Below are 18,923 nucleotides of genomic sequence, written 5' to 3'. Positions count from 1 at the left end.
AGCATAGTTATCTGTGTGCTAGGCACTGTACATACACATGTCTATCTCATTATGTCACATTTCAGTTGGGGTATCCTTTAAGTCTGGATATATTGTTACATATCACAATATATGCCAACACTATTCCTTTAACAAGAAATAGGATGGCCTCACAGGAACATTGTGCAAGAATGATAACATTCAAAATATTTATTACAAATCAGGAAACACAAGCAAATAAATGCCACATAACTTGAGGAAAAATATGATAGTGTTGACCCTTGGTAGAAAATTCAAAATGTCACAAAAAAGCAAATTGATTTTGTGTTTGAACTTATTTTCAGAGGTGATCTTAAAGACATGTAGGTGTGTTCTTTATCAGGGTCTTTTTAACAAATGTAGTTTGCGTAATACAATATAGATTTGCTTTAAGCAGCAGTGTAAGTAGAAATTGGTGGAGCTATAATGATAGATTACACAGAAGTTACCAATGCGCTATACAAATGTAAGTTGTTTGAATAAATTGTCTGTTAGCATGCTTGTATGTTGGTATAAGTGACCCAATCCTAAGAAAGGAGCCTTGATGATTGGTTAGGTAGTGTAACAGATCCGGGGTTTTCTGTTCCTTGGAACTGAGTTCCTTGTGTTTCTGTTAAAAAAGGGAGAGAGGGAGACCAGGAGCCCAATAGTGCAGTATCGTTAGGACTCTGGAGGTTCAATTAAAGGAACAATTGAATACTCACAAAGATGGGTTGCAATCCTGCAACCACCGTATGTGCCTGTGGGAAATTTGGACCGCTCCTGCTCGGTCTCCTGGTCTGCTCTGGACTCGGGTGGTGGCTCTCATCCTGGGGTCTTCTCTACTGGTGGAACGATTCCTGACGTAGTGAAGGCCTACACCTCTGTAGGAGGTGGTGAAGTATTCAAATAGGGGTTGTGAGGAGGCGCCCAATATAAATGTACTGACTGATTTCGAAAATATAATAAAATGAGGTTTCTTACCTCTACAGAAGACTCACTAAGATGGAAAACAGGGAGTCTTTATAAAAAAATGGTTAAACTGTAGACAACGCGTTTCCCGGGAGGCAGCCCGCTTCCTCAGGTCAATAATACAGAAACCTTAAATGTCAGCCATGCTGTCAGCCATGCTCATACGTTTTTTAATAAAGACTCCCTGTTTTCCATCTTAGTGAGTCTTCTGTAGAGGTAAGAAACCTCGTTTTATTATATTTTCGAAATCAGTCAGCACATTTATATTGGGCACCTCCCCACAACCCCTATTTGATGATTGGTTGTTTGGCTTTATTTGAGAATGCTATGGTATTTTTGAGAAACTATGATCTTCCATTTTATTTGGCAATTTTTATTGCTGTGTTGTGGCTGAATGGAGTAATGGTTAAGGGCTCTGCCTCTGACACAGGAGACCTGGGTTTGAATCTCGGCTCTGCCTGTTCAGTAAGCCACCACAAATTCAGTAGGAGACCTTGGGCCAGTCACCCTAACACTGCAACTGCCTATAGAGCGAGTCCTAGTGGCTGCAGCTCTGGCGCTTTGAGTCCGCCAGGAGAAAAGCGCAATATAAGTGTTCTGTGTTTGTTTGTGCATTGCTGCAAGTGTTAACTTTGAGGGCAAGGGTTAATATTAATTTGCATACTAATTTAACTATCTTTCATAAGTTCAGAGGTTTAAGTGTTTAAATCTCATCAATAATTCTCACTTTATTTGGCTTTACATTTTACTATATATCAATGGAGCTGTATGCTCTTTGTGCACTAAAACCAAAATGCCACTTTTTATTGTTTGTTTGCTTCTTTTTGTATCATTATTTTTTCTTCTCTTTATGGTTTCTTCTTAAGCTTGTCCTAGAGCTTAGCAATTACCAGTATGCCTGTGATGGGATTATTCAGTTTTACTGATACAGAGTTCTTTTATTGTTTAATTTGATTTATAATGCGCTCTATAAGCAGTATCAATATGAAAATATTTTCATAAAAATAGCTTTTTAGAGGCTGTGTATTTATAATTCACCAGTAAATGAGTGGAAAAAACCTTACGCCATAGTAGAAGTAGATGTTAAAAAGGAAAGAAAACAAATATTTCTAAATGCTTTCATTTTGTACTGATTATGCGTTCCTATATATCCACTTTCAAACAATTCTTGAAAAGAATAAGGGGATTATTGGTTTATTATAAATGTGAATAGGCTATAGCAGATTGCCATAACTGCTTTAGAATTATGTATGGTATATAAACCTCCCACTTTGCTGCTAATGTATCTTGCTCAAACTATGGTCTGTAGCCCTGATAAAGGTATTTTGCTATTCTTGCAGTATGTTGTAATTCTAACCATTGTTATATTCTCAGGTTTTCTCTCTTGCAAAGAGGACAGTGGACAAGCCAACAACTTTAAAGACCAAGAACCATATACCTTGACTTATGAAGTATGCATCACAGCAATTCGATTGGCAATGCTTGCATTAGTCACAGTGAACTATGGTCTCCTTCTTTAGAGGATATAAATGGAACAGTCAGGTTAATGTCATCTATATATAAACTTAAGCAGGGTGGCCTCTACAATAAAAGGCCTCCACTAGGTCTTGTAGGCTACTGAATTAGCGCTTCCATACCAATTCTGGCAGCATCACTCACCTTGTAGGTAACTGGAAGTGAATGAGAATGCCATTAATGACTTAGTCATGACTCGCTTTGGTAGTACATTAGAACTCTATTCATACCAGTAGTGACATTCAAAAAAAAAAAAAAAGAAAACATGAATGGAGTCATCATCATAACTAACGTTTAACCCCTTATAAATGCCAGTAATTGGGCAAGTAATCCACTGTCTGCTAATACTGACAGCTTTCCTATGCAAAATCAAAATTCCCTAAGATTTTGCCTCTGATACAGCAAGTATAAAGCTTGTACTTGGAATATCTAGAATCAGTCCATATTCAATGATTGTATAGGCAATTATAGATCATTGCTGAACTAATCTTCTCTTTGTTATGTTCACAGCAAAAAGGTCAATTCCCTAACATCTCCAAATCACATCATTGACTCCTAGTAATTTTTATATAAACTGCTTATCAGTCAATAATGACAAGAACTAGGTGAAAAAAGAAACACTATATAGAACCTGTAGTGCTGTACATCACACAAGATTGTTTCTCATTTTCAAGCCTATTTAAAGGGACCCTGAACACCAGATAAAAATGGAATTTGAACTTATTTGGGGCTTCCTCTGGCCCCCATACCCCACAAGGTCCCTCCCCATCCTTTGGGGCGCCTCCATTCTCTCGCTGGTGACTCTAACCGGGAGTCATGCGCTGCTGTGCATGCGTGGCCTATCTGCCACCTGGCCGGTGGCATGCCTATTGTTGTGATCATTCTGTGCACAGTTCTTGAAAACATGAACCGAGCATGTGCAGAATACTTACTAACGGGCGCACAAATGAGCTTGGCGCAAGGATGGGCCATGCATCTGCAGTTGTGCATGACTCCCGCTAAAGTCCCGTGCTATCAGAGCTGCCAATGGGACTCGGAGGAGGCCAAGGGAGCTTGCAGGCTATGGGGGGGGGGGGGGGGAGGGGTGCTGCAGGAAGCCCCAGGTAAGTTTAAAAAAATCAATGCTTATCCTGTGTTCAGGGTCTCTTTTTAGTATAGCATGGGAAAATGTATCTGACCTTTCAACCCTTCTTTTGTTCTACTATATATATGTATGCAATATAGGCTTAGGCAGTTATAAAAATGAGTATGTCATGAAAAATGCATGCTGATGGGGAAACTACAAAGTGGAAATCGGATGACGTGAGAAAATATTACGTAAAATTGATAGTAAACAACATTACATTTAGTACATTACACAAAATATCAAAAATTATTCATAAAATTTTAATAATTTATTTTTTCAAACAATGTATTTTGTCTTTGTCATAAACGGATTCGTTATTTACATTAAATATCGTTGTATATATCTTAAAAAAAATTCTTGATAAATATATGACATGAAGTAGGTAGATCAATCTTCTTTGATTTGTTACAGGTACATTGTGGCAACAAGTACATGGATGTCCCCTCTGCATGAAATGCAATTGCTCTTTCGAGTGAACAATGAACATTGCTACCTGTGCAATTCAAACCTTAGTTTCATGTGACGGAATCTTTTCGACTACAACTGTGTCATATAGCGGTGTCCCAGAAGACCGTTTGCTGTTTGGAATAGGGTGGAGGGCTGTACTTCTTCGACCCGTTACTCTTCTTCCAGCTGGGCAGGATAGGCATACTCTCTTGTTTGCAGAGTCCCTTTTCTGTTTTTTGTCTTGCTTTAATCTCTCTGCACAGAGTACGTTTCTTCTCAATCATCTCCATCATTGTGTGGTCACCGTAAAGCCACTGCATAGGTGCCATCTGTCAAACAGAGTCACATGAGATATTGTTTAATGATAACATGCCAACGAATATTAGAAATGGGAAAGGTCAAAGCCTATTTGTAGCGTACAGGCTAGGTTCACAGTGGTCAGTTAGGCATAAGGCACTCGTTATAATGCATTATAATGAGCATGAACTGCAATGGAGACTCGGCATAGACTTCAATACAAAGCCTACAAGCAGCTAGTTAGAATAACATGATGCATTGCAATGCAGTTCTGCCAACAGGCCCATAGAATTGTATGGGCAGTGAGATGACATTCAGAATTATTCTACAACGTAAGTTTGGTCTACCTCAAAAATTAATGGTGCAGTTCTACACTGCGATCATTGAATCCATCATGACATCATCTATGTCTGTATGGTTCAGTAATACTACAGCGCATCATCTGAACAGCGGAAAGGATAATTGGCCATAGCTTACCTTCCCTACAGGATCTTTAAGCTACTAGGTGCAGAAAGTGAGTGACCAAGATTGCCTCTGACCTCTCTCACCCTGCTCACTCCATCTTCCAGCTCTTGCCTTCAGGAATAAGATTCCGGTCAATCACAACTAAAACTTCTAGACACAGGAACAGCTTTTTCCTGCAGGCGGTAGCCATGCTTAACCCCCTTGGCGGTATGAAAAATACCGCCAGGGGGCAGCGCAGCAGTTTTTTTTAAATTTTTTTTTTTTTAAATCATGTAGCGAGCCGAGGGCTCGCTACATGATAGCCGCTGCTCAGCGGCATCCCCCCAGCCCCGCCGATCGCCTCCGGCGATAGGCGATCAGGAAATCCCGTTCAAAGAACGGGATTTCCTGGAGGGCTTCCCCCGTTGCCATGGCGACGGGGCGGAATGACGTCACCGACGTCAGTGACGTCGGGACGTCATTGGGAGACCCGATCCACCCCTTGGCGCTGCCTGGCACTGATTGGCCAGGCAGCGCAGGGGTCTGGGGGGGGGGGGGCCGCGCGCCGCACCGGATAGCGGCGATCGGGCGCGCGGCGGCGGCGATCGGGGTGCTGGCGCAGCTAGCAAAGTGCTAGCTGCGTCCAGCAAAAAAAAATTATGTAAATCGTCCCAGTAGGGCCTGAGCGGCACCCTCCGGCGGCTTACCCCGTGTCACACACGGGGTTACCGCTAAGGAGGTTAAAGAGGAACTCCAGTGAAAATAATGTAATAAAAAAAGTGCTTCATTTTTACAATAATTATGTATAAATGATTTAGTCAGTGTTTGTCAATTGTAAAATCGTTTAAATCCCTGATTTACATTCTGAAATTGATACATGGTGACATTTTTACTGTTGGCAGGTGATGTAGCTGCTGCATGCTTTTTTGGCAGTTGGAAACAGCTGTAAACAGCTATTTCCCACAATGTAACAAGGTTCACAGACAGGAAACCGCCATCACGGTCCTTAGAGTTTCTTGTGGGAGGGGTTTCACCACAATATCGTCATACAGCACCCACTGATGGTCTGTTTGTGAAAAGGAATAGATCTCTCATGTAAGAGGGGGTATCAGCTACTGATTGGGATAAAGTTCAATTCTTGATCGGAGTTTCTCTTTAATGCTGAACCATGGTACAGCTACTAGGACTGGAAAGCATTCAGCACAGAACTGTAAATGAACACTTCTCACCCTGTTTACTGCCGCTAGAACTTACATACAGTCCTTGACTTGTAATATATATATACTGTCTGTCCTTGTAGTGTTTTGTATCTGTATGTTAAGCAACCGCCAAGTCGAATTCCTTTAAAGTGCAAACTTGGCCAAATAAATTGATTCTGATTCTGATAATCCAACTTGGTGGTGCCAACTAATAGTGTAAGTCTGTAGTTATTTCAACTTATATCAAACCATTTATGAATAAAATAAAGCTTTTATCTAATGCCCCACCTAGACCTCTAGAACTGGATTATTATAACACATAGCCTTGTAAATAGCTTTTGCTAATTTGGTTAGTGTGTGTTTTCATCATAAGATACCATTGGGTTTGCTTGGGTTTACTTTAAAGGACCACTATCTTGGGGACTTTAAAGGACCACTTGCTTGGGTTTACTTTAAAAGACCACTATCCCAAAAAATGGTAACATTTAAAATGCATGTGAACACATACAAATAAGAATTGTGTTTCTTCCAGAGTAAAATGAGCCACAAATTACTGTCACTTACAGTAGGTTGTAGGAATCTGACAGAACCGACAGGTTTTGGACTAGTCCATCTATTCATGGGGGATTCTCAGCATGGCATTTATTGTTTATAAAGACACTTCCTGAAAAGGATTTAGACAAAGATGCTGGCCAGCCTCCCTGCGTGCTGCACACTCTTTTGGGAGTTGGACAGAGCAACTGCCATTCACTAAGTGCTTTTGAAAATAAAGAAAACCCTGAGAACCCCCCATGAGGAGATGGACTATTGCAAAACCTGCGGTTTTTATCAGATTTTTACTACCTACTGTAAATGACAGCAACATGGAGAAAAGGCTCATTTTACTCTGAAAAAAACGAACTTCATATTTTTAGGTGTTTACATGTATTTTAAATGTTATGATTTTCTTGATACTGGTCCTTTAAAGCCCCTAAAATGATGTACAAATCATATAATATTACAGTTGTTGAAAGCTAATTTTCTGTTCAATGCAGTGTGTTGTTCTACCACTAGATGGTACTCATAAGTCATAATACGCTTCAAGCTGTTTGAAGATTTACAGGCTAGGAAGGATGTATTGTATTAGGAATTGTGAACACAAACTGTATTACTGTAAATTTGGGTATGTGTACACAGTATCATTCATTCTCTTTATAGTTCTAGTTGGTCAAGCTTTTCTTTCTCTGATACAGCATAAAGTGGCCTACCAGGAATTACCGGTATATACATTTTGCAGCTGAATGTCCACAAGATACCCCATGAAAGTCTAGCCTTGAGTTGAGTATAACATTTAAACAACACAATGGGGATTCATGTAAGAAAGTCTTGTGTATTGTATCTAGAGCTTATGAACCAATTTTTTTCATTCGTCTGACTTATATACAGTAAGTGTCTAGAGTCAGGGAAGAAGAATGTCCTCAAAAAGCTAATTGGCCAAACTTAGGTATTGCCCTTGGATGCCTTTATGCATGTTAATTAGGAAATCTCTTTTTCAAGTTAAACAAGCCCAATCTGTCTAACCTTTCCTGCTAAGTGAAACCTTTTATCCCTTCAATTAATGTAGTTGGCTATCTTTCTATGCATACTAACACTTCGATAACTGTCCTGAATTAATAAATAGTGTTCAGTCTAATTGCTGGCCTGCAGTATTTAGGCAGTAAGGCCACCATTATCACTTATCTTCCTTTAACACTGTTTTGAAAGCTTTTATTTGCTTTAGGGCAACCTGCTTATATAGTTCATTTTCTCACCTTTTAGTGGAAGGTTGAGTACCCCTTCCTTCCTCCCCTGACTGCTTTTGAATTGGAATGTGATGACTTAGGATACTGTTCAGAAGCACCATGTTAAGATGGGCACACAGCACATTGCACAGCGCACTGCTCAAAACCAGTGCCATAACTATAAATCTATAGGGGAGCAGCACCTGCAACTGCGGGGGGGGGGGGGGCAGCGTTGTTGGAATGGCCCCAACTAATAACCTTCCCTTCCTTATGATACTCCAGATCAGGTGTTTTTGTGGCTACACTTGTTATGGGTGTAAAGATCCTGATGGCCACATTTGTTTTATGATCCTTGTAAGATGGGCCTCCAGGCTGTGAGGGTCACCAAGGGGTGGCAGGGGAAAGTATGTAAAGATTATAGGGGCCCCATCAAAGTTTTATCATGCCCTGTGCAACACAAATAGCACAATTTGCGTGACATACACAACATGCACATTGCTTGTATAATTTGACCATCATGCTATCTGCGTTATTCAACCAACAAGCGTATTGTGTAGGTAATGTGAGTTAGGCTATTGGCACAATGCCCACTTGCACTTTGCATGATACCGTGTAAACCTTACATGCGCTGTCTGTAGATATTTTTACCATTGTTTCGTTCTTATACCTTTAAGTTAATTTTTTTTTCTTTGAATTGGGGCTGGTTCACACTTGCTTCAAAAATGTACCCAGTTGGGACGATTTTTAAGCTCCTCTTAGTGCAGGAAGTGTATCCTAATGTTAAAAATGGGATCCGTCTCCCGAAGCAGGATGAAAAGGGAGCAAGAGCCCTTACAGAAAAAATGGTGCTGCAATAGGCGTCTATGATAAGAGCCGCTATTAGCAACATCATTGGAAATTTGGACGCATGGCGGCAGCCATTAGCAGGATACCTCAGGGTGCCCCAATTTTACCTTTTTTACCACAAATCGCGGTTGATATGCAGCTATGAAGGTAAAATTGGGAGCCGGGAGGCACCCGAATAGCGGCAAGAGGGGCCATTTGTTGCAGAGAGGCTTTGTGGAAAAGAAATGGTTTGCGGTCACAATGAAATGATCTATATCTTTTTTTTTTGACACCAATTAGGCTTTCTTTGGCTGGTAAATTTTGCTAAGAACTATTTTATTTTAAATGCATTTTTATGGGAATAATAAGAAAAAAAATGGAAAAATGGAAAAAAAATATTATTTCTCAGTTTTTGGCCATTACAGTGTTAATAAACTGTTTTACTGTGAATCAAACCCACACATTTTATTTTCCCATTTGTCCCGGTTATTACAACATTTCAAATATTTCCCTAGTACAATGTATGGCAACAATTTTTTATTTGGAAATAAAGATGTATTTTTTTTGTCTTGCGTCCGTCTCTAATTACAAGCTTATATTTGAAAAATTAACAGTAATATACCCTCAACATATTAACCATTTATGCCGTCTGGACGTGATTGTCACGTTCAGGTGGCTGCTCTGGAGCTGGTGTGCGCTTCTGTTTACCTCCCACACCAAACATTACCCATATAAAAAAATTTATGAAGAAAAAAATTAAATAAAAAAAAAAAAACATGAATAGTTACCTAAGGGTCTGAACTTTTTTAATATGCATGTGAAGAGGGTAAATTGCAAACATTTTTTAAATTATAAGCTTGTAATTAGTGATGGATGCAAAACTGAAAAAATGCACCTTTATTTTCAAATAAAATAATGGTGCCATACATTGAGATAGGGACATCATTTAAATGGTGTATTAACCGGGACAAATGGGCAAATAAAATACATAGGTTTTAATTATGGTAGCATATATTATTTTAAAGCTACAATGGCCAAAAACGGAGAAATAATGAATTTTTTTCAATTTTTTCTTAATATTCCTGTTAAAATGCATTTAGAAAAAAATAATTCTTAGCAAAATGTAGCACCCAAAGAAAGCCTAATTGCTGAAAGAGAAAACAAGATATAGATCAATTCATTGTGATAATTAGTGATAAAGTTATTGGCGAATGAATGGGAGGTGAAAATTGCTCTGATGCATAAAGTAAAATATACCCGCGGGCTGAAATGGTTAAAAAAGTTCAGTCCCTAAAGTAACTATTTATGTATTTTTTTAAAATATCATTTTTTTTAATTATATGTGCAAATATTTTATTTTGTTAACTATGAGAGAGTGGAGAAGGTAAGGGGTTAATTTTAATGGTAAATGTATGCATTAGTGTGCAGTGTAATGTGTATAATTTACTATTTGGCCACTAGATGTCCTCCCTCAGCTTACTCCTCTGAGTACTGATTAGTATACAGAGAGAAAGTATCACCTTTATGTGTTACTTTCGGTTTTGTCAATGATCACATGCATCGTCCAAAAGACGAAAGTAGTTAAGCTCTGAGATTAGCCTCAATTTTTCAGAACTTGTCAAGATAACACGATAAAGTTTGTCAGATGTCATCCCTGCCTTTTGTTTACGCTGATTGGTATTGACATTCGCCGTACAATACACCCACAATTTAAGATCAAGATCAAATCAACAGTCTTGAAATAGAACCCCAACCATTTGTTTCTAGCTTTGGCTAGCGTGAGGAAGATTTAGATTCTTACCTATTCTTATTGTATAATACAAATAAAAAAAAATTGCCGTTTGCATCCCCTTTGTGGAAATCTCCCTTATTCTCTCACTTTGGACCTAGACTGCAATACAAACCCAGCAAGGTTTCTTGTCCTTCCCAATACCTGAAATAAGTTGTGGGGTTAGCTTGTCATTGATATCGCCAGAACAGGTGCCCCATTGAAAATGTTTTCCAAACTCCTGTCTTGATTACAGCTATAACATGTCTGGTACTTACCCCCCTATCGTTCCTTTTGCGAGATGTCAGTCAATGATAAGAGTTTCATCCCCTCCTTTATTAAAATTGAAATGAAAGATTTTGCTGTGCTTTAAAGGGAATCTGAAGTGAAAATAAACTTATGATATAATGAATTCTATGTGTAGTACAGCTAAGAAATAGAACATTAGTAGTCTCATATTGTTTCCAGTACAGGAAGAGTTAAGAAACTTCACTTGTTATCTATGCAAAAGAGCTTCTCTGAGCTCTCCGATCCAACCTGGGTCAGAGACAGTCCTATTTTCTGAAGCACTTATACATCAAAGAAACAGTGAGAGGCAGCTTCAGATAAGGTTTTACTGCAGAGGAGTCATTAGTTCTGCTCTGTTTCATAGTTTAAAATACACTGTGGATTGTAATTGCACATTTGACAGAATGATTTAATGTTATATAAAAAGCTATGCAACTGAAATACAAATATGAGCCCATTTTCTTTGCAATTAATGTTCTATTAATTATCTGTACTACACTTACAATTCATTATATCATTAGCTTTTTTTTGCTTTAGTATCTTTTTAATGTTACTCATTCATTGCGTGTTGCAGCTCGAAACCTTTTAGTATGATTTAGAAAGTTTGAATGCTCATAGCAATGTGGAAGAAGTGTGTTTGGTTGCATGATCAACTGTAAGGTAAAGTTGGATTGCATCAGGTGAGGTATATTTTAGCAACACTGCTTGTCTATAACAGCTGATGAGAGTGCCCCAGAGGTATAGGCAGCTGCTACCAGTGAGCAGTAAGTTTGGCATAAAAGTTAGGTTTTAATGTCAAAAAGGGAAATCACCAATAGTATAACAGTTAAAGTATTTAACACAATGGCAGAAACAATGTCATGAAACTGAAATAGCAATTGGCAATTGAATTGTTTAGCTAAAAGTTTACTTATCAGGTTCCTGGGTCCAAACCTTCCCATACATACTACATACTTCCCATACTTTTATACCCCTGCAGTTCATCTATCATTCTTTAACCCATTAGCAGCTTCAAATGAATTATCTCATTTGAGATACGTGCAGTGCTTTTGACTTCAGTTGGCAGAACTTGATGTGCTGTAAATTCTTGGAATGCTTTAATGTCTCTCTGTTAGCAGAAAATATAGAAACTGGAAGAAGAAGTCCTCTGTTATTGTGTCACGCTGCCCCCTAGTGAAAGTTGGCCATAAATACACATTGCAGCAATACTAATTAGTAGCAATGAAATAAGACAAATAAGAAGTAAAATGTGCTAAAATAAATTGGTCTGGAACACTTGCAAGACTCTATATTGGATTTGCATAGTTGCACATGTACCTACATTAAATTTAAAGGAATACTGTAGGGGGGTCGGGGGAAAATGAGTTGAACTTACCCAGCGCTTCTAATGGTCCCCCTGCAGACATCCTGTGCCGATGCTCACCGATACTCCAGCCCCGCCTCCGGTTCACTTCTGGAATTTCAGACTTTAAAGTCTGAAAACCACTGCGCCTGCGTTGCCGTGCCCAGTATTGTCTGTGCCTGCACAGTACGCTCCTGGTGACATCAGCGGGAGTGAGGACATGGCAAATCAGGAGCAGTGGTTTTCAGACTTTAAAGTCTGAAATTCCAGCAGTGAACCGGAGGTGGGGCCGGAGCATCGGTGAGTGGCTGCACGGGCGCAGGATGTCTGCGGGGGACCATTATAAGTCCCAGATAAGTTCAACTCATTTTTCCCCGACCCCCCCCCCCCCCCTACAGTATTCCTTTAAATATTTGCAAATGCACTCACAGTAAATTCTTTGTAACAATTCCAGGACAGCTTTAGGTGTGTGCCCAGTGACTGCTATTTCACTGACCTTTGCCACCTAATAGAAGACTTTTTTTTAATAAATCCAAGACAGGTTTGGCAGTCCACTAATATTCTCTGACGTTTTCCCATGTACTTCAGTTTTGAAGAAAGTTAGCTTATCAAACCCTGTAAGTGACTGACAACTTGCAGGCTTCCAAAACAGAGTAGGATTCTTCCAGAACAGAGGAACTGGGGTACCAATCCCTGGTGAGCATAAACTTCAGTAGGAGGTGCAAAGTTTGGTTAATTTTAAGCTGACCGTGTTGGGTTCCAAGTTTTGGACAAAGTTGCTTCTACCAGATCCTTCATTCCTACTATTAAATAACCTCGTTGATGATGAACATAAAAAAACATCAAATATGTACATGTTGGACATGTAATATCATGCAAGTCAAGAAACAGACACACAAAGTCATGCATTGAAATGCACAAGATATCAGTACAACACAGTTGAGATAAAGTATTTAGATGCTGATTTTATTTATATTTTAAAGATGATAATATAGTTAGACTTTTTTTCATGCACAAACACTTACAGGTCACTTACTATCATCATTTTTTGGCAAGAGAACGGGCTCAGATTAACCCCCAGATTACCCGGGACATCTGTCAAATGACAGGACACCCTGACAGAAGGAGGGGATAATGACTACCATACAGTTTACATCATTAACAGTCCGTGATTTTTATTATCATTTTTATTCCCTCATGTCACAAGGCTAACATTTGGGGGTAGCTGCCATATTTCTGGATGGGAATTGATGGCTGTGCAAAGATACAGACTGTGACACTTCAGAGTGTAATATAAACATGCACAAAGAGTCAAATAAATGCAAAAAACAGTCACACATATTACAATATATCAGGGAGATTCTGAAAATGTATGTACAAATTATTAACAATGTATTTAACTGCAGTAGACAAGACATTCATCTCGACACAGAAAAACAAGGCTGTGAAATTTATCAAAACATGATAAATTTTTCTCAACAGTAAAAATGTGCACACCATGTAAAAAACAAATAAAAGAATTAAAAAGTACAAATAGTAAAATGGTACAATCAAAGTACAGAATGAGTCAATCTAGAACAACACAGGAATTGAAGAAATAGAAAGACAAAGCTCCTCCGTGGACAGAGCGGCGGATGACTTTGTTGACTAATGGCAGACACAGAGTGGACCGTACCAAGACAGACACACAGAGCGGACGGCAACAGATGACAGACAGAGAAGTGGCATGTAGAATCACATGACGTCATTCACTACTGGGTAACGGTGGTACCTGGCTCTGTAGTTGCTCATTGGCTAGCCTGAGGGGAGTAACTGAAGGAGGAGGCACACCTGACGTGGAAGCAGAACGACCTAATTTGCAGCTGATTTTCATGTCTGAAAAAATCAACATTAACATACGGTTAGAATCAATGATATTCGAAATCCTGCAAGGCACAGATACACAATTATAATCAAGAACAGCATAGAGGTGCTATTTCTATAACTAGTACATTTCTTCAGTACATGAAACTGCTTCCTGCCCAACTAATAACTTTTATTTATTGTTTGTTCTCAGAATCGTCATGTACCTGTCTCTCAATTTATATAAATAATTACAGTAAAAGTTTTCAGTTGTCACCTGGATTATATCAGCTGATAGTGAGAGGTATTTAAGCATAAATACTTAACACATATAACATACATGACATTTTGAGTCCCTTTAAAAAAATAGAATAGAACTTACGAATGCAAAATAATAATACAGCTGTAATGGTAGGTCTGCACATGTATAAAATCTCTTCTGGACTAACTTTATTCGTCAAAAAGGTGACTTCCTTTTCTCAGAGAGAAAACAGCAAATAATATAGAAAAGTAAAAAATGATAATATGTACATTTTAAGAACATTAATACTGCTTCAATATGCCTCTGCCTCAGTTTGGATGAATGGCTGTCAAAGGGCATTGAATTTGCAAACTTTGGCATCTGAACACCATTAAATTCTATAGGAAAAATAGCTCTTGCAAACCAGCTGATTTTGGTGCAGTGTTGCACCGATTGTTTGTGTGCATGATTTGGGCGCCAGGAGTTTCAGCAGGGCACCGCACAAATCAGGAAAACAAAGAGTAATTCAGTAATAGCTGGTGCCTGAATTATGTGTTCCCACAAGCTGCTAAAATTCAGAGGGGGAATAGTAATCAGCGTGAGCCCAGAGTTTGTGCAGGAGCAGAGTGAGCCGCTTCACCCTGTGCCAAGATAGCCCGCACTGAGAATGAATAGACCCTGGCTCTGGTAGTTTGCTCTAGTGTCTATCAGGCAATATCAGAAGCCAAATGCAAGAGAACAGGTTGAGAAGTATGACATGTGGCTGGGGGGGGGGGGGGTACTATTTAAGGATTAACCTCCCTGTAAGCAGAGGCTGCTTGGGTGGTAAAGACAGGAAGGAGGAGGAGGAAGATTTAGGTGCAATCGGTTGAGGGAGAGTGAGTGGCAATGGTACTGTTCTCTTGGCTTTTGGTTTTTTTTGCACACACTATTTATCTCAGGATACCTTGGCTCTGCCACATCCTCCTTTGCCTCCTTCCTGCCGGAGACTTTGCTAGTTCCTTACTTTAACCCATTAGCCTCCCCCTCCCCCACACACACAAAGTTTCCACTCTTAAAGTGTACCCGAGGTGACATGTGACATGATGAGATAAACATGTGTAGGTACAGTACTAAACATACTAATAATCAGGGTCTTTTGCTTGTTTTATTTTGCTGCCTTAAATAGTTAATTTTTAAGGCTGGAAATGACAGCTTCTGTCTTGTCAGAAGCTTGTCAGGAATATAGTAAACATCACTGATAAGCGAATTACAGCCATAAAAGTTTTTTGTGGCAAAATACATTTTCTACATATTTCTGAGAGCAGATGGAGAGAGAAAGGGTCAATATAGTTCATGTATTTTCATTTAGGGACACTTAATAGACTGCAACTGAGCAGAGACAACAAAACATTCAATCTACTTTCTAAATGTTTAAATATAAAATAAAATCCTGGGATGTCTTAAAAGTCATTTTTTGGAGTAGGAGGATAAATATAATTGTTTATCTCATCAGTTTATTTTCACCTCAGGTTCAATTTAAAGAATTTTTGACCACAGCATCCACATGTTTCAAACAGAAGTTGTATTTTACTAGTAATTCAATAGGTGAGCGCTCAATAACATTTGTGGACAATATTTATTTACGTAACCGTGCAAGGCCTTTAGCATTGTTACTATGTGGACTTTGCTGAATGGCAGAGAACTGTATATTATATTTCTTCTGTTTTAGCTTAACATGAAACTTTTCAGAGTAGATGGCAGAACAGAGATCTGAAGATGGTGAAGTAATGGGTCAGGTGTTAATGATGTAAGACTTTCTCAGCTTAGCTGTTTCTTAGCCCATCATAGAAAAATCTTTTGACATATTTTTTTAGGTTGTCTCATGGTGCCCATACATGGTACATTTTTTTTTCATCCAATCTTACCATTTCTATTATGTAGTATAAGGGTAAATTAAGTGAATATACTGAAAGGATCATTTAGGTAGTTCCCTTATGGTGGCCATACATGGTACAATTTTTCACTTTATTTCGATTAGATAATTTAGTTTGATTATTCCATTAGATCGCATATAAAGATTTTTCCAGCATGTCCGATCAGATTTTTCTCGAAAAAACGGGATAACCGTTCGAATTTCTTGATTGAAAAAAATAAAATATTTTCAACTTTCATTCGATTTGATCATTTAGATTGAATAAACGGGAAAATCAAACGTTTTTATTCTATCTTGTATGGGCACCATTATATTACATAGAAAATGTAAGATTGGATTAAAAAAATGGTACCATGTATGAGCACCATTAGACATGTATTTTATCAGAATCAGAATCATTTATTTCATTTAGATTAGAGTTGTAACAAGAAAAGAAGACCATTTAGGGGGTGTTTGACCTGTATGTACCATTTTCAGAATTTGAGAAAGAGAAATACTGAAAATAGAGAGGCTAGTGTGGATTTAAGGGATCAGACATATTTTAATCATCTTTATGTCAAAATTGGAATTTTGATGAAAATACAACTGGATTACACATTGGTCAGTTTTGCTTCTTTCTAATCTATGGCAGTAGTTCTGGCCAATAATGCTGGAGAATCTCTCTTTCATGAATGCTGTACAAATTACAACTGTAAGGAAGCAAGGACAAGCAGAAGGCGACCTACGAAGGAGAGAGGCCATACCAGTTGATGTACCATGTCCATACTATGATGCAGATTACTATATACGTAGATCTATATCAGACAGCTATTCATACAATATTCCCAACCAAGCTGGAAGAGATGAGGCAAGAATAACGTTTTCCCATCTCTTGTGTTTATTTTGTGATATTTTCATAGATGTTTCCCACCCTAAGACATATGTGCTTAGAGTATGTAGCTTGGGATTGAAGTGGGCACTTTAGGGTCAACATAAAGTATTATAATACCAAATTATGGAATTTTTAATGAGTGGAAATATCCCAGTAACCCTGCTGTAGAAAACTGTTTTGTGACTTATGCTTTCTTTTCGTGAAAGGAGCTGTTTTTATCTGTATTTGCACTCCTCCTGGAGAATAAGTATAGCAGCCGTGTTGTACGGGTAAGGAATATGAGGGTGGAAGTGTCTCAGAAAAGAAGACCTCGTCTTTGAACAGTAGGTATTAATCACACATGCACTTTAATTTCTGGCAGTGTTAGTGAGAAACACAAGAAGTGTTAGAATTTAGAAATTTCAGTACTGGATATAAATAGAGAAGGCTGACATAGCAGGGAGGAAATGCCATAGGATAAGAAACAGTACTTGTGTAGGCACCTACTAGGGTAATAGTAACTGGCAATTGTCACAAGTTGCTTTCAGGGAAATTGTTCCACAATGCGTCACAGTCACAATTCTTTCGAGACTTGTAGCTCTAGCTTTCCCAATTGCCTTTTATCAAATGAAGCCCTGACCAGGGCTTGCTGTGGATGTCTGTGGATATCTAAAACCAACAACTCCAGTTTTGTTGTAGGCTTCATGCATATTACTATATGGATAAATAAAAAAAAACTACCAATACAAAGCATGGGCTTTCTATCTATTTATTTCCTGCCAGACGACCCTTATCAAACTTCCTCGCTCTTGCCTAAAAGCCAGCTTCATGGCAAATTCTGCTGCTGAGTTCATGAGAATCTCACCAATCTAAGTAAGATTTTGGCTGGTTCTCTCTCTCCAAACTTGTAAAGTTTGCTCACTCACTCCTACATGTAAATACTGCAATGTAAAATCTATGCCAAAAAACACGTCTTTCTCACCTGAACTATTGTTTCCTGCTAGCATGGTAGGACTCACGGACGATCTTCCGAGTCTGCTGGAAACATGAGTTGGGCCTGGAGATCCATCCCATTCCTGAGCTTTTATTGAATCTCTGGAGGATGGTGAAGAATGATGACCAGATCGTTCTTTGCTTTCCAACTTTGGTAAAGGTTCTGTGCTGTGACTCCTGACCTTCATTTCATCAGGTGGTTCTAAGAGAAGGATATAGAAATTCACATTTACATTTAGTACACTAAAGAGCAAGTATAGAAGCAAATTAGAAGTTCCCTAAAATATATTTATGGCTTAATTTTTTATTTTCCAATCATATTTAATTTGGGGGTTCTGCCTTTCCATAGAAGATTCTTAGCTGAGAGCCTGGACTACAGAATTTATTTGACTCTCTTGAATATTCAGTCTGACTTTTAATGTCTGTCTCCATCTACCATCTCATCCCTGCCGAGTGTACAGTAGGGCAATAGTCATAGCTGTGACAAGCTGATGTTTTATTATTATTGATGTATAAAGTGCCAACATATTCTGTGGCACTGCATACAAATACACACATACAGACAATGGTGTACACACCAATATACAAAATACAGAATTGGTGCAAAATTGGTTATTATAGTGACAAAAGTGACATGATGAATAAAAGGTATAACAAATTTCAAAAAACAAAAGGGTGAGAGCACCTTGCCCTTGTGAGCTTACAATCAAAGGAATTGGGAAGAGGGGGAGAGACAAGAGGTAGGGTTGTTTACATATAATCATACATAGAGGCAGTGCATTTATAGGTTATCTAGTAAGGAGTACAACTTGGCCATCGGTCATAAGGTGAATGGCATAAGTTAAAGCATACGCTTGTCAGCAAAAATGTGAGTTTTGAGGGAGGATTTAAAGATATCAAAGGTTGGTGAGTGACGGATGTGTTGTGGAAGGGCATTCCAGAGAGGGGTGAAGCACATGTAAAATATTTTATACAGGAATGTAAGGAGGTACAGTAATTCGAGAGGAGGACAAAAAGAACGTCATGTGTAGATCTCTAGATTGCGTTTAGGTTGGTATCTGGAAACTAGTGAGGAGATGTACAGGGGAGAGAAATTGTGGAG

At 38.7% G+C, this 18,923-nt stretch overlaps 1 protein-coding gene across 2 annotated transcripts in view; it reads right to left on the bottom strand.

Moving 5' to 3' along the window:
• Window positions 1–3,908: 3,908 nt before the first annotated feature.
• Window positions 3,909–18,923, bottom strand: part of NYAP2 (neuronal tyrosine-phosphorylated phosphoinositide-3-kinase adaptor 2) — a 209,574-nt gene continuing 194,559 nt past the window's right edge. For both annotated transcript variants that reach the window (XM_068279253.1, XM_068279254.1), the window contains 3 exons: window positions 17,811–18,023; window positions 13,752–13,855; window positions 3,909–4,386 (listed from right to left, as the gene is read on the bottom strand). In XM_068279253.1, coding sequence (XP_068135354.1) covers window positions 4,159–4,386; window positions 13,752–13,855; window positions 17,811–18,023 — 545 coding nt within the window. In that variant the 3' untranslated portion in view covers window positions 3,909–4,158. The remainder of the gene's footprint in view (window positions 4,387–13,751; window positions 13,856–17,810; window positions 18,024–18,923) is intronic.

Source organism: Hyperolius riggenbachi, chromosome 4 (assembly GCF_040937935.1).
Source record: "Hyperolius riggenbachi isolate aHypRig1 chromosome 4, aHypRig1.pri, whole genome shotgun sequence".
Classification (NCBI taxonomy): domain Eukaryota; kingdom Metazoa; phylum Chordata; class Amphibia; order Anura; family Hyperoliidae; genus Hyperolius; species Hyperolius riggenbachi.
This window is presented reverse-complemented; position numbering and strand designations above follow the sequence as displayed.